This window comes from Macaca fascicularis, chromosome 3 (genome assembly GCF_037993035.2).
Source record: "Macaca fascicularis isolate 582-1 chromosome 3, T2T-MFA8v1.1".
NCBI classification, from domain to species: Eukaryota; Metazoa; Chordata; class Mammalia; order Primates; family Cercopithecidae; genus Macaca; species Macaca fascicularis.
In genome coordinates this window covers 46230822-46243745 of record NC_088377.1, presented here as the reverse complement: position 1 = coordinate 46243745, position 12924 = coordinate 46230822, and the positions used below count along the sequence as shown (strand labels likewise).

Sequence of the window (12924 nt, the reverse complement as noted above, 5' to 3'; positions counted from 1 at the left end):
TTTCAGCAGTTGGGCTGAAGCACAGATGACAAGCAGAGGAGGCCTCAGGCCAAGATGAGGGGTAGGATTTTGTTTCTGACTTTTTTGGACACTATAGGTATTCTACAGTGGCATATATTTGTAATTAGAAAAATATAAGCCTGGGCAACAAAGTAAGACCCCATCTCTACAGAAAATAAAAAAATTAGCCAGGTGTGGTGGTGCACGTCTGTGGTCCCAGCTACTCAGGAGGCTGAGGCAGGAGGGCAAGGCCGCAGTGAGCGATAACTGTTCCACTGCAGTCCAGCCTGGGCAACATAGCAAGACCCTGTCTCAAAAAAAGGAAAATATGAATAAACAGAAAAGAAATACCATTCAGATGAAACAGCATCTTCAGAATACACAGTTTAAAAAGCCTTATTTACCCAGTTATCCTTGTTGTCTCCTGATCTGAGTGCCTGACATTAGCCCAAAGGAGAGGATGTGTATAGCTCCATATGGTGTAGCATAAACATGCTATTTTTTTCATCAGTTTTCTGCCTGAGGGGTTAAATGCTGTTGAATTTATAAATGAATCTCTCCTAAGGAGGTATCCTGTGTCACCCTAAGTATCACTCTCCTTGTCTCCAGGTCTCATGATGTGAAAAATGGAGGTGAACTTACTCATCCCACCCATAGCCCCGGCCAGTCCTCTCCCCGCCCCGTCATCAGTCAGCGGGTTGTCACCAACAAACAGGCTGCACCAGGGTTTATCGGACCACAGCTTCCCTCTCACATGATAAAGGTAACAGTCCATAGGGAGAATAACATTTTTATGTTAATTTTTAAAATGTAACTTCAGACTCTCAAGTTCAATTGTAGTGATTCTATGTCCTCAAATACATCTAAATGTCTTCTCACAGTTTAATCAAACCCTCTTATACAGTATTTCAAATATACAGAAAACAGCCAGGTGCAGTGGCTCACGCTTGTAATCCCAGCACTTTGGGAGGCCGAGACAGGTGGATCACTTGAGCTCAGTAGTTTGAGACCAGCCTGGGCAACAGGGTGAAACCCCGTCTCCACAAAAACTACAAAAATCAGCGGGTATGGTGGTGTGTGCTGTGGTCCCAGCTGCTTGGGTGGCTGAGGCAGGAGGATTACTTGAGCCCAGGAGGCAGAGGTTGCAGTGAGCTGAGATTGCGCCACTGCATTCCAGCCTGGGCAACAGAGTGAGACCCCGTCTCCAAAAGAACCCTCCGAAAAAACAAAAACCCCAAAATATACAGCAAACCGCACCAGTGGGGAGGAAAGAGGAAAGGCTGGGTGTCAGCATCCTTACATTCTAGGTCCCCTCTGGACTTCCATTCTTAATTACTCTTGGACTCCAGGAAAGCGATCTGTTTACAACAACACGTTTGTTAGGTCCATTTAGTCGTTTCAGGGGTATGGGGTTTCTGGCTGCTGTCCCCCTGGGTTTGATTTTACTCCCTGTTGGTCCCGTCGGGGCGAACAGTAGTGAGCTAGTGTCACAGGGAACACAGAATTCCAGAGTGGGGGCGTCATCTGGGCTGTGGCATCTTCACAGCTTTTCGGCTTGAGTTTGTTTTGGATGATCACATACACTGTCTAGCTGTGTGCTTTATTTAATGGACATCAGGCAGTATTTGAGGTGTAACAGAGTCACACATCAAATGCCCAGCGGGCTCCCCTATTGGGCTCTGCTCCAGAGTGACGTCAGGACTCTGGCAAACAGGAGGGCATGTGCCCTGTAGGAAGGGGTGGTTGGCATTGCTTTTCCAGACTGTTTTTGTTTTTACTATGAAGCTTTCCGGTGTTAAGATGGCAGCTAATTCAGGTATTTGAGAAGGCACCATGAAGGCCACACATGATCTATTCACTGGCGTTCAGGCCCATGCCTCCATGGGGATGCAGCAGCCATGGTGGGAACCTGCAGCGAATGTATTACTGCATGAGGAGAATGTGGAGACATTGTGGGGCAGTGGTGGGGGTCATGGCTGAGCGAGCAGCGGCTGAAGCAGCCCCTACTCTCTGCCCATGTGACCGTCTCCTTTGCTCCGAGGCCAGGGTGATTCCTTCTTCCTGGCACTCTGCAGCGGTGAGCTCCCAGGAAACCCAACCAGGGAGCAAGTGTGTGACTCCATGCCACAGGCCTGCTGATTTCGATCAGATCTGGAACAGAAAGAGTTTGGTCTGAGGATTGTATCCTGTGAAACATGTATGTCCTGTTTGTTGATTTATTGCCAGAAAGCTAGGGCCTATGGAAAGTATGCGTGGGTAGGAGGGACTGAGAAAAACAGAGAACATTTCCAGGTGTATGAAACTTGTTAGTCCTGGGGAAAAAAAAAAAAAAAGCAAAATGGGAAGGACCCATTAGCCAAAATGGGTTGTGTTTCTGTGACCATGTTTCTGGAGCTCTGACTGGCTGGTGCTTTTCTTACTTCCAGAATCCACCTCACTTAAATGGGACTGGACCATTGAAAGACCCACCAAGCAGTTCCATGTCAAGTCCTAACGGGAATTCCAGTGTCAACAGGGCTAGTCCTGTTAATGCTTCAGCTTCTGTCCAAAACTGGTCAGTTAATAGGTCTTCAGTGATCCCAGAACATCCTAAGAAACAAAAAATTACAATCAGTATTCACAACAAGTTGCCTGTTCGCCAGTGTCAGTCTCAGCCTAACCTTCATAGCAATTCTTTGGAGAACGCTACCAAGCCCGTTCCCTCTTCTACCATTACCAATTCTGCAGTACAGTCTACCTCGAACGCATCTACGATGTCAGTTTCTAGTAAAGTAACAAAACCGATCCCCCGCAGCGAATCCTGTTCCCAGCCCGTGATGAATGGCAAATCCAAGCTGAACTCCAGTGTGCTGGTCCCCTATGGCGCCGAGTCCTCTGAGGACTCTGACGAGGAGTCGAAGGGGCTGGGCAAGGAGAATGGGATTGGTACGATTGCGAGCTCCCACTCTCCCGGCCGAGATGCCGAAGATGAGGAGGCCGCTCCGCACGAGCTCCAAGAACCCATGACCCTAAACGGTGCTAATAGTGCAGACAGTGACAGTGACCCAAAAGAAAACGGCCTGCCGCCCGATGGTGCCAGCTGCCAAGGCCAGCCTGCCCTGCACTCAGAAAATCCCTTTGCTAAGGCAAACGGTATTCCTGGAAAGGTGAGTGTGCTTCGGGGTCTTCAGCCTCGTTCGTGGTGATTCCCTTGGCTGGATTTCAGGAGGCATGGAGCTGGCGACTGAAGCTGAAATATTTTTGTTTCTATTGCAGTTGATGCCTGCTCCTTTGCCGTCTCTCCCAGAAGACAAAATCTTAGAGACCTTCAAGTTTAGCAACAAACTGAAAGGCTCGACAGATGAAATGAGGTAACGCAAGAGTAAATCTGAGGCACATGTGGCAGCATAGTGGGAAATCCAGTGGCCTGCAGATGTGTCAGTATAGGAATGCTGTAGAAATTTTATAGTGAATGTTTTGAATCCTAGAATGATTTGAATTATAATGTATAGGATTTATTAACTTGCCTTTTAGAAGAGTAAAGAAAAAGTGTGGCATACAGGACCGAGTCCACGGAAACTTAATGTACTCACCATGCTATTTCTCCTCCTGTGTGGCCACCTCTCTCTGGTTAGCAGTGTTACTGGCATGCCTTCAAGCGCCATCTCATTTCATCTTTCTCATGAAGAGTGATTATGGGAGGGTGTGCTGAGGGTCTAGGCCAGGGCTCTCAGTCCTGTCAAGGAGCACATACAGTCAACCGTCCATTCACAACAGGGATGCATTCTGAGAAATGCATCGTTTGGGGATGTGGTTGACATGTCAGCACCACAGTGTGTCACACAGACCGAGATGGTGTGGCCTGCTGCTTCTGGGCCACAAACCTGCACAGCCTGTGACCGCACTGGATCCTGTAGGCAGCTGTAACACAGTGGTATTTGTGTATCTACACATAGAAAACGGACAGTAAAAATACGGTATAAAAGGAAAACTGGCACACCCATACAGGGCACTTATCATGAATGGAGCTGGCAGGACTGGAGGGTGCTGTGGGTGAGCCTGTGAGTGAGCGAGTGCTGAGGGAACGTGGAGGCCTGGGACTGTACACTGCTGTAGACTCTAGAAACTGCACACTTCGGCTACACTCAATTTGTTTAAAAAATTGATTTCTTCAATAGTAAACACACCTTTGCTTACTGTAACTTTGTTATTTTATAAACTTTTAAACTGTTTGACTCTTTTGTAATAACACTTAGCTTAAAACACAAACACTATACAGCTATACAAAAATAACTTCTTTGTTTGTTTGTTTGAGACAGAGTCTCGGAGTCTCACTCTGTCACCAGGCTGGAGTGCAGTGGCGCGATCTCAGCTCACTGCAGCCTCCGCCTCCCGGGTTCAAGCAATTCTCCTGCCTCAGCCTCCCGAGTAGCGGGGACTACAGGCATGCACCACCACGCCCAGCTACAAGAATAGGTTCTTTATATCCATATTGATAAGCTTTTTTCTACTTGTAAATTTTAAAACTTTTTTTTTTTTTTTTTTTTCTTGAGACAGAGTCTCGCTCTGTGCCCCAGGCTGGAGTGCAGTGGCGCAATCTCGGCTCACTGCAAGCTCCGCCTCCTGGGTTCCCACCATTCTCCTGCCTCAGCCTCCCGAGTAGCTGGTACTACAGGCGCCGCCACCTCGCCTGGCTAGTTTTTTGTATTTTTTAGTAGAGACGGGGTTTCACCGTGGTCTCCATCTCCTGACCTTGTGATCTGCCCGCCTCGGCCTCCCAAAGTGCTGGGATTACAGGCGTGAGCCGCTGCGCCTGGCCAATTTTAAAACTTTTTTGTGAAGACACAAACACACACATTAGCCCAGGGTCACGGGATCAGTGTCATCCGTATCACTGACTTCTACTTCCACATCCTGCCCTACAGGAAGGTCTCGAGGGGCAGTAACAGCCATGGAGCTGTCATCTCCTGTGACAACAGTGCCTTCTCCTGGAGACCTCCTGAAGGACCTGCCTGAGGCTGTTTTACAGTTACCTTATGTTTTGTAAGAAAAAGGAGCACACACTAAGATAATCATAAAAAGTACAGTTAGTAAATACATAAGCCAGTAACAGTCATTTTTTTTGTTTTTGTTTTTGAAATGGAGTCTGTCTCTGTCGCCCAGGCTGGAGTGCAGTGGTGAGATCTCAGCTCACTGCAGCCTCCGCCTCCCGGGTTCAAGCAGTTCTCCTGACTCAGCCTCCTGAGTAGCTGGGATTACAGGCATGCACGAACCCACCCAGCTAATTTTTTTTTGTACTTTTAGTAGAGACAGGGTTTCACCATGTTTTTCAGGGTGGTCTCAAACTCCTGACCTCAACTCATCCACCGGACGTAGCCTCCCAAAGTGTTGGGATTCCAGGCGTGAGCCACCGTACCCGGCCAGCAGAGTCATTTATTACCATTATCATCTATTATGTACTAATTGTATGTGCTAGACTTTCATGGGACTGGCAGTGCACTGGGTTTGTTTACACCAGCATCACCACACTTCACCAGTCATGTGTTGCCCTTGGACTGTTACAGTGATGGGAGTTTTCAGCTCTGTTGTGATTTTACGGACCGCCGTCACTAGGATGTTAGGACAGTTAGGGTGACAGGGATTTTTCAGCTCTGTTGTGATTTTACGGACCGCCGTCACGTGTGGGCCGTTGTTGACCTTATGTATGAGGTATGTGACTATACTTCGTAAAGGCCCCTCAAGGATTCTGAAATTATAGATAATAAAACCTGCCCCACAATTTTAAAAAAATCATGTAATGTTAGTCAAGAATGTAAACGTAACGTTAGTCCAGAGTAAGAGGAAAGGAACTTGTCATGCAGTGACAGTGCTTCATGTGGAGAACCCGGCAGGACGGCCCTGTGGCGAGAGCCTGTGTGCGAGCAGTGCTCGCGTCTCTGCACAGGTCGGCTGTGAGTGACAGCTCAGAGCGCGGCCAGATGTCACCATAGTCGGTGCCAGGTGCAGGTTCGCCATCAGGAAGTCATGTTCTCATGGCGAACAACTTGTGGTGAAGTTGTGATGAAATCACAGCATGATGGACTCTAGATTTATAGACTAGGTATCTTCCTGGAAACAGTGTCGGTGAAAACCGCGCCAGTAACACAGCCGTAGTTTTTACCCGCATTGTCTTGGCACGCACTCACCTGTGGGGTTGCTCGTCGTGCTGGTGGGGCTCTCATCACTGTGGCAACCCCAGAATGGCCCCCGGCAGCTGGGAGTGCCCTCACTGAGGCCCTCTGTTAGGAGGGCTGAGATATTAAAACGGAATGGGGTGAACCCTGCAGGCAGGGAATGCTCATTCCCAACCTAAGGATAGGCCGGCTTGGACACTCGCTCCCTCGGCCAGGGGACTCCGGCCTTTCCTAGGCCAGGTAGCATGAGGGTGAGGTAGATGGCTGTGCAGACAAGCCCAGGCCACAGCAGCTTTCATTATTAACCCTGAGGACATATTGAAAGCTCTGTGGGAATCAAAGGACAGAGTTAATTTACTACAGCAAGTTTTGCTAAAGCCTCTGATTTCTCACAATTTGTCAGTAATTGGAGGAGCTGCTGGCTTTGTTTGGAGGTAGCCGCTCTACCTTTGAGGGTTCAAGAGAAATTAGAGAAAGGGAGCCCAGAGTTAAAGGAGGAAGCCCTGTCATCACTGGAGGTTTTTCTTTAGTCTTGGTTATTAGGAAAACTAGAGGAATTGCAACCAGGTGCGGTGGCTCACGCCTGTAATCCCAGCACTTTGGGAGGCTGAGGTGAGAGGATCACCTGAGGTCAGGAGTTCAGGACCAGCTTGCCCAAGGTTTAGTGAAACCCCATCTCTACTAAAAAATACCAAAATTAGCTGGGCATGGTGGCGGGCGCCTGTAATCCCAGCTACTTGGGAAACTGGGTCAGGAGAATTGCTTGCGCCTAGGAGGTGGAGGTTGCAGAGAGCTGAGATCACGCCACTGCACTCCAGCCTGGGCAACAGAGTGGGACTCTGGCCCTCAAAAAACAAAACAAAACAATAGAGGAATTGGAAGAACTAGAGGAATATCCAGAAACAGGAAGAGCCTAGAACTGTAGGATTATTGCTTTGAAAAATAGGCTAGGAGCTGGGCTTGATGATAAAACATTTTATTTTTGTTTAATAAGGGAAACAGAAAATTGGGAGTTTCCAGAGATGATAGTACTAGCCTAATACTGGGCTTCAGCGAGATGTATTTAAAGAGACGAAATAGCAAGTGAACGTTTTGAAGTGTTTGTCCCTGTAATGCAATGACACGAGCCTGTGAAGCCCACGCTAACTGGTGTGTTTGTTTGTTTGGGGGCTGCAGTGCACCTGGAGCAGAGAGGGGCCCTCCCGAGGACGGCGACCCCGAGCCCCAGCCTGGCAGCCCCGCCGCCGAATCCCTGGAGGAACCGGATGCGGCCGCCAGCCTCAGCAGCACCAAGAAGGCCCCGCCGCCCCCGGATCCCGGCACTCCCACTACCAAAGAAGGCGCCTGGGAGGCCTTGGCTGCCGCCCCCGAGGAGCCTCCGCCCGGCGCTGGGCAGGACATCGCGGGGGACACAGCGCCCCCTGACCTGTGTGATCCCGGGAGCTTAACGGGCGACGCGAGCCCGCTGTCCCAGGACGCAAAGGGGATGATAGCGGAGGGCCCGCGGGACTCTGCGACGGCGGAAGCCCCGGAGGGGTTGAGTCCGGCTCCGCCTGCGCGGTCGGAGGAGCCCTGCGAGCAGCCGCTCCTTGTTCACCCTAGCGGGGACCATGCCCGGGACGCTCAGGACCTGCCCCAGAGCTCGGGCGCGCCCGAGGCCACAGAGGGGCCGCCAGCTCCTGTGCTGGAGGCGGCCCCGGCCGGTCACCTGGAAGGGGACGCAGAGCCTAGCCCCGGCGAGAGGGGCGAGGACGCCGCGGCGCTGAAAGCTCCAGGCCCTTCCCCGGTGAGGGAGAAAATCGGCAGCCTCAGAAAGGTGGACCGAGGCCACTACCGCAGCCGGAGGGAGCGCTCGTCCAGCGGGGAGCCCGCCAGAGAGAGCAGGAGCAAGACTGAGGGCCACCGCCACCGGCGGCGCCGCACGTGCCCCCGGGAGCGCGACCGCCAGGACCGCCACGCTGCGGAGCACCACCCCGGCCACGGCGACAGGCCCAGCCCCGGCGAGCGCCGCTCTCTGGGCAGGTACAGTCACCACCACTCCCGACACCGGAGTGGGGCGGAGCCGGACTGGGTCAGACACCACTACACCGAGGGCGAGCATGGCTGGGGCCGGGAGAAGTTCTACGCCGACAGGCCGCGCTGGGACAGGTGCCGGTACTACCATGACAGGTACGCCCCGTACGCCGCCCGGGACTGGAAGCCCTTCCACGGCGGCCGCGAGCACGAGCGGGCCGGGCTGCATGAGCGGCCGCACAAGGACCACAGCCGGGGCCGTAGGGGCTGCGAGCCGGCCCGGGAGAGGGAGCGGCACCGCCCTGGCAGCCCCCGTGCAGGAGCGCCCCACGCCCTCGCCCCGCACCCTGACCGCTTCTCCCACGACAGAACTGCACTTGTAGCTGGAGACAACTGTAACCTCTCTGATCGGTTTCACGAACACGAAAATGTAAAGTCACGGAAACGGAGACACGACAGCGTGGAAAACAGTGACAGCCATGTCGAAAAGAAAGCCCGGAGGAGTGAACAGAAGGACCCTCTAGAAGAGCCTAAAGCGAAGAAGCACAAAAAATCAAAGAAGAAAAAGAAATCCAAAGACAAACACCGAGACCGCGACTCCAGGTGAGCCTGGGGCCTTGTGCTCCTCGCGGGGCTGGCGGCGCTGTCAGCAGTGGGGCCTGTCCCTTCTCACCCGACTCAGGAACGAGTGATGGGCCAGGCCATAGTTGTATCCGTTTGATTTATGTCTCATTTCTGTAGGTCTTGAGATTCTACTCTTTTTACAGATTTGTAAAAATTTGCCCTGTTTTTAAGCTGTATCTTTATTTCATGGTGTCGTTAAATGCCTAACAACCTTCTTTTTCAAAATGATAGTGCCATTTTTGGTGAATGCTTTATAACTCTTCCAGGAGTAAGCATGCATTGTTCCATAAATGAAAAATTGGGAGTCTTTGACCTTAGAATTGGTGTTAATATTATTATTTGTCAGATGTAGTTCTGTTTTCCTATGTGTTATATTTTCCTGAAATTCAGTGGCTGTGAGGTAGGCAGACAACAGGAGGTGCACTTCTCCTGTTCCTGCCCTCCTGCCCAGCGTGGGCATCTGAGACACCTTTGTTTCCTCGGCCTTTGTTTTTGTCTCCATTTTTCAACTTGAAATTCAATTGGGAAATTTGTTTCTGTATTTTTTTAAGAGAGAGGGTCTTCCTCTGTCACCCAGGCTGGAGTGCAGTGATGCCATCGTAACTCACTGCAGCCTTGACCTCCTGGGCTCAAATGATCTTTCTGCCTCAGCCCTCAGCCTCGGGAGTAGCCGGGACTACAGACATGTGCTACCACCCTCAACTAATTTTTTGTTTTTGTAAAGACAGGGTCTCGCTATGCTGCCCAGGTGGTTCTCAAACCCCTGGGCTCAAGCGATCCTCCTGCCTGGGCCTCCCAAAGCACTGGTATCACAGGCATGAGCCACCACACCTGGCCTGTTTTTGTATTTTTAAAAAGCTAAATTGGTGAGTGATTGTCTTGAAAATGACTTACCCATGATGAGATGGATGAGCAGGAACAGAATTAGTAATTTTAGTTGACATCTCTTGAAATTGAAACCAGGGGAAAAGATTAGCAAAAGCCATAGGGAAAATAGGCAGTGGTTACTTGAGGGAAAAAATAATATTGCTGCCAGGTGTCTCAGGCACATGGGAGGGAGGGAGGCTCAGTATTTCCTTTCCCTTCAAGTAACCACTGGTTTTGGGAAAAGCTAGCAGAATCCTCCTTGCAGTGTTTGTCCAACAACTTTAGTTCCTGAGAAAGCTGAAGCAGAGGTGGGGCTGTTCAGCAATGGAGCTGAAGTTGGTGAATTTATGACCCTGGGCTGAAACAGTCATTATACTGAAGGCAGACTTGTTAAATTTTTGAGACAGGGTCTGGCTCTGTTGCCCAGGCTGGAGTGCAGTGTTGCAGTCGTAGCTCACTGCAGCTTTGTCAACCTCCTGGGCTCAAGTGATCCTCCCGCCTCAGCCTCCCGGGTAGCTGGGACTACAGGTGTGCGCCACCATGCCTGGCCGACGTTGTTAATTAGATAAGAATTGTGCCTGTTTGCATGGTGAATGTTCTCAGTGAACGGGTGTAAAGGCCAGGCTCCAGGGTCTGCTGCTGGTGGTGTTGCGTTTTAGGGGTTTGAACTCTGGCTTTTGCTTCTGCAGGCATCAGCAGGACTCAGACCTCTCAGCAGCGTGCTCTGACGCTGACCTCCACAGACACAAAAAAAAGAAGAAGAAAAAGAAGAGACATTCAAGAAAATCAGAGGACTTTGTTAAAGATTCAGAACTGCACTTACCCAGGGCCGCCAGCTTGGAGACTGTTGCCCAGTTCCGGAGAGCCCAGGGCGGCTTTCCTCTGCCCGGTGGCCCGCCTCTGGAAGGCGTCGGACCTTTCCGTGAGAAAACGAAACACTTACGGATGGAAAGCAGGGATGACAGGTGTCATCTCTTTGAGTATGGCCAGGGTAAGAGGAGATACTTGGAATTAAGAAGATAGAAACTATTTCTTAATACATTTTCTTTGCAAAGGGCGAGTAATACATAGAAAACCTCAGGTGGCATCAGAGGCTGCAGTTACTCAGATCACCCTGCCAGACAGGGTCCGGCCTCAGTGCTCGTCCCTGCAGTGCGGTGCTGTTGTCCAGTTTGGCTCCTTAGCACCAAACCCTTAGCGTTTATTGAAGGCCTAAGTGACACAGGACTGAGGGCAGCACCACCTGTGTGTCACCAAAGCCCTGGAACGTATGGCTCTGGGCGTCTTGAGTGTTTGCCTCACAAAGGACCAGAAATCTTGGTTTTATTTTATTTTATTTTATTTTATTTATTTATTTATTTTTTGAGACGGAGTCTCGCTCTGTCGCCCAGGCTGGAGTGCAGTGGCGCAATCTCAGCTCACTGCAAGCTCCGCCTCCCGGGTTTACACCATTCTCCTGCCTCAGCCTCCCGAGTAGCTGGAAGTATAGGCGCCCGCCACCTCGCCCAGCTAAATTTTGTGTTTTTAGTAGAGACAGAGTTTCACTCTGTTGAACAGGATGGTCTCGAGAACTCTTGGTTTTAAAGCATTTTTGATAGAAATACTTTTGCAGTATATACATTACTCTCCTGAATCCTTAAACCTGTAGCATTCTGAGTGTGCCCTGACGCTCGGTGCCGATTTGCTTGCTTGGGTCGTTAGAAGCACGGGCATCGGCCTCTGCCTGACGCCTCAGAGACGGTGTGGCGGGCCACGGACTGTCACTGCCAGGGGTCCTAGATTCTCTTCTGCCCTGTGGGGCTGTGTCTCTGTCATGTGGCCACGTGCTGTGCTCTGACTGCACTTGAGGCAGCCTCCCCACTTCCTCTCTGGTTGGTGTCCAGTGACTGCTGGTCCTGGAGAGGAGCTGTGAGGCTGTTAGAAGTGGATGTCACTCGAGTCAGTGGACCTAGAGCAGAGGTTGGCAAACTGCAGCCCTGCGGCCAGCTTCGGCCGGTCACCTGGCTTTGTATGAACTTGGAGTGAAGAATGGTTTTAACCTTTTTAAGTGGTTGGAAATAATCCCAAAGAACAACAATGCGTTTCACATGAGAATGATGTGAAGTTCAGACTGCAGTGTCTGTGGCTTGATTGGGGTACAGCCAGGCACGTTCGCACGCTGTCCGGTGGCTTCGCTGTCACTGCCTGACAGAGGCGAGTGGCTGCAGCAGGGCAGGGACTGTGTGGCTTGCAAAGCGGAGAATGTTATTTGTCCCTTCACAGAGAAAGTTGGTCATCCCTACCTGAACGCCAGTTGTTTGCATTCATGTATGAAGCGCATGCCCTCCTCCCAGGGACTTTTGACAAATCATCAGGGCTTCCCTGAGGCCTTTGCTTCTTGGCTGTGTCGTGGGTTAGGTGGAGCTGTGTGTTCTGGGGAAGGCCTGTCCCTGCCAGCAGCCCAGAGCCAGTGTGCATTGTTGATTGAGGGGCAGACGGTCCTTAGAGTGTGTGACAGAGAGCCGGGGCTGCGGGGTGAGCCCCATGGGGCACACTTGCCTGTGGAGTGCTGGGGAAATAGCCGGAGCCCAGGACAGGTACCAGCACTGTCGGCAAGGGCAGGGGGCCGGCGAGGACGGGGAGCCGGCGAGGACGGGGAGCTGGCGGGCCTTTGCTGTCTGTGTTGTAGACATTCTGGACGTTTCAGAATTGGTTTTGCCTTCCCATTTCAGCGAATCGGGGAAGGGGATTCGTGAGGGCTGCTTGGTACCCGAGGATGTGGTGAATGGGCTCATTCTGCATGTGGTACGGGCTCCGAGGATCGTGGGCTCCCAGCCAGGGCTGCTGGGAGACAGTGATAGCCCCCAAGGCAGCTGGTCCAGCAGGAGGGAGGTTGAACGTGAACTTGTTTGCGTCCTGTCTCGGGTGCCGTGGTCAGGCGTGTGTGTGTGTGTGTGTGTGGTGGCCTGCGTTTCCGTGCCTGTCCTTGGGTGCTGTGGTCAGACGTGTGTGTGTGTGTATGTGTGTGGTGGCCTGCGTTTCCGTGCCCGTCCTTGGGTGCTGTGGTCAGGCGTGTGTGTGGTGGCCTGCGTTTCTGTGCCCATCCCACTGCACTGATGACAGGGTTTGCAGCTGGCGCCTCTGCTGCGAGCACAGACTGAGGAGCCTTTCTTGTCCTCCCGAGAAGGCCGGTGCCCGGCCTCGCCTCACCCAGCGTCCTGTGGTCCTGCAGGCCCCCCTCTGCCCTGGACTTCGGCTCCTTGCCTTTCTCTTTCACACTCTTCCTCTG

The 12924-nt window shown here is 51.7% G+C and overlaps 1 protein-coding gene across 11 annotated transcripts in view; it reads left to right on the top strand.

Moving 5' to 3' along the window:
- The window catches only part of USP42 (ubiquitin specific peptidase 42), a 58824-nt gene that overhangs the window by 43513 nt on the left and 2387 nt on the right, over nucleotides 1-12924 (top strand). For 3 of the 11 annotated variants that reach the window (XM_065541659.2, XM_065541658.2, XM_074034418.1), the window contains 5 exons: nucleotides 610-763; nucleotides 2427-3146; nucleotides 3256-3350; nucleotides 7329-8768; nucleotides 10346-10794. In XM_065541659.2, coding sequence (XP_065397731.1) covers nucleotides 610-763; nucleotides 2427-3146; nucleotides 3256-3350; nucleotides 7329-8768; nucleotides 10346-10679 — 2743 coding nt within the window. In that variant the 3' untranslated portion in view covers nucleotides 10680-10794. Of the gene's footprint in view, nucleotides 1-609; nucleotides 764-2426; nucleotides 3147-3255; nucleotides 3351-7328; nucleotides 8769-10345; nucleotides 10795-12924 lie in introns of those variants that run through there. The other 8 variants (XM_065541657.2, XM_074034419.1, XM_065541660.2 and 5 more) reach the window with 3 other exon arrangements.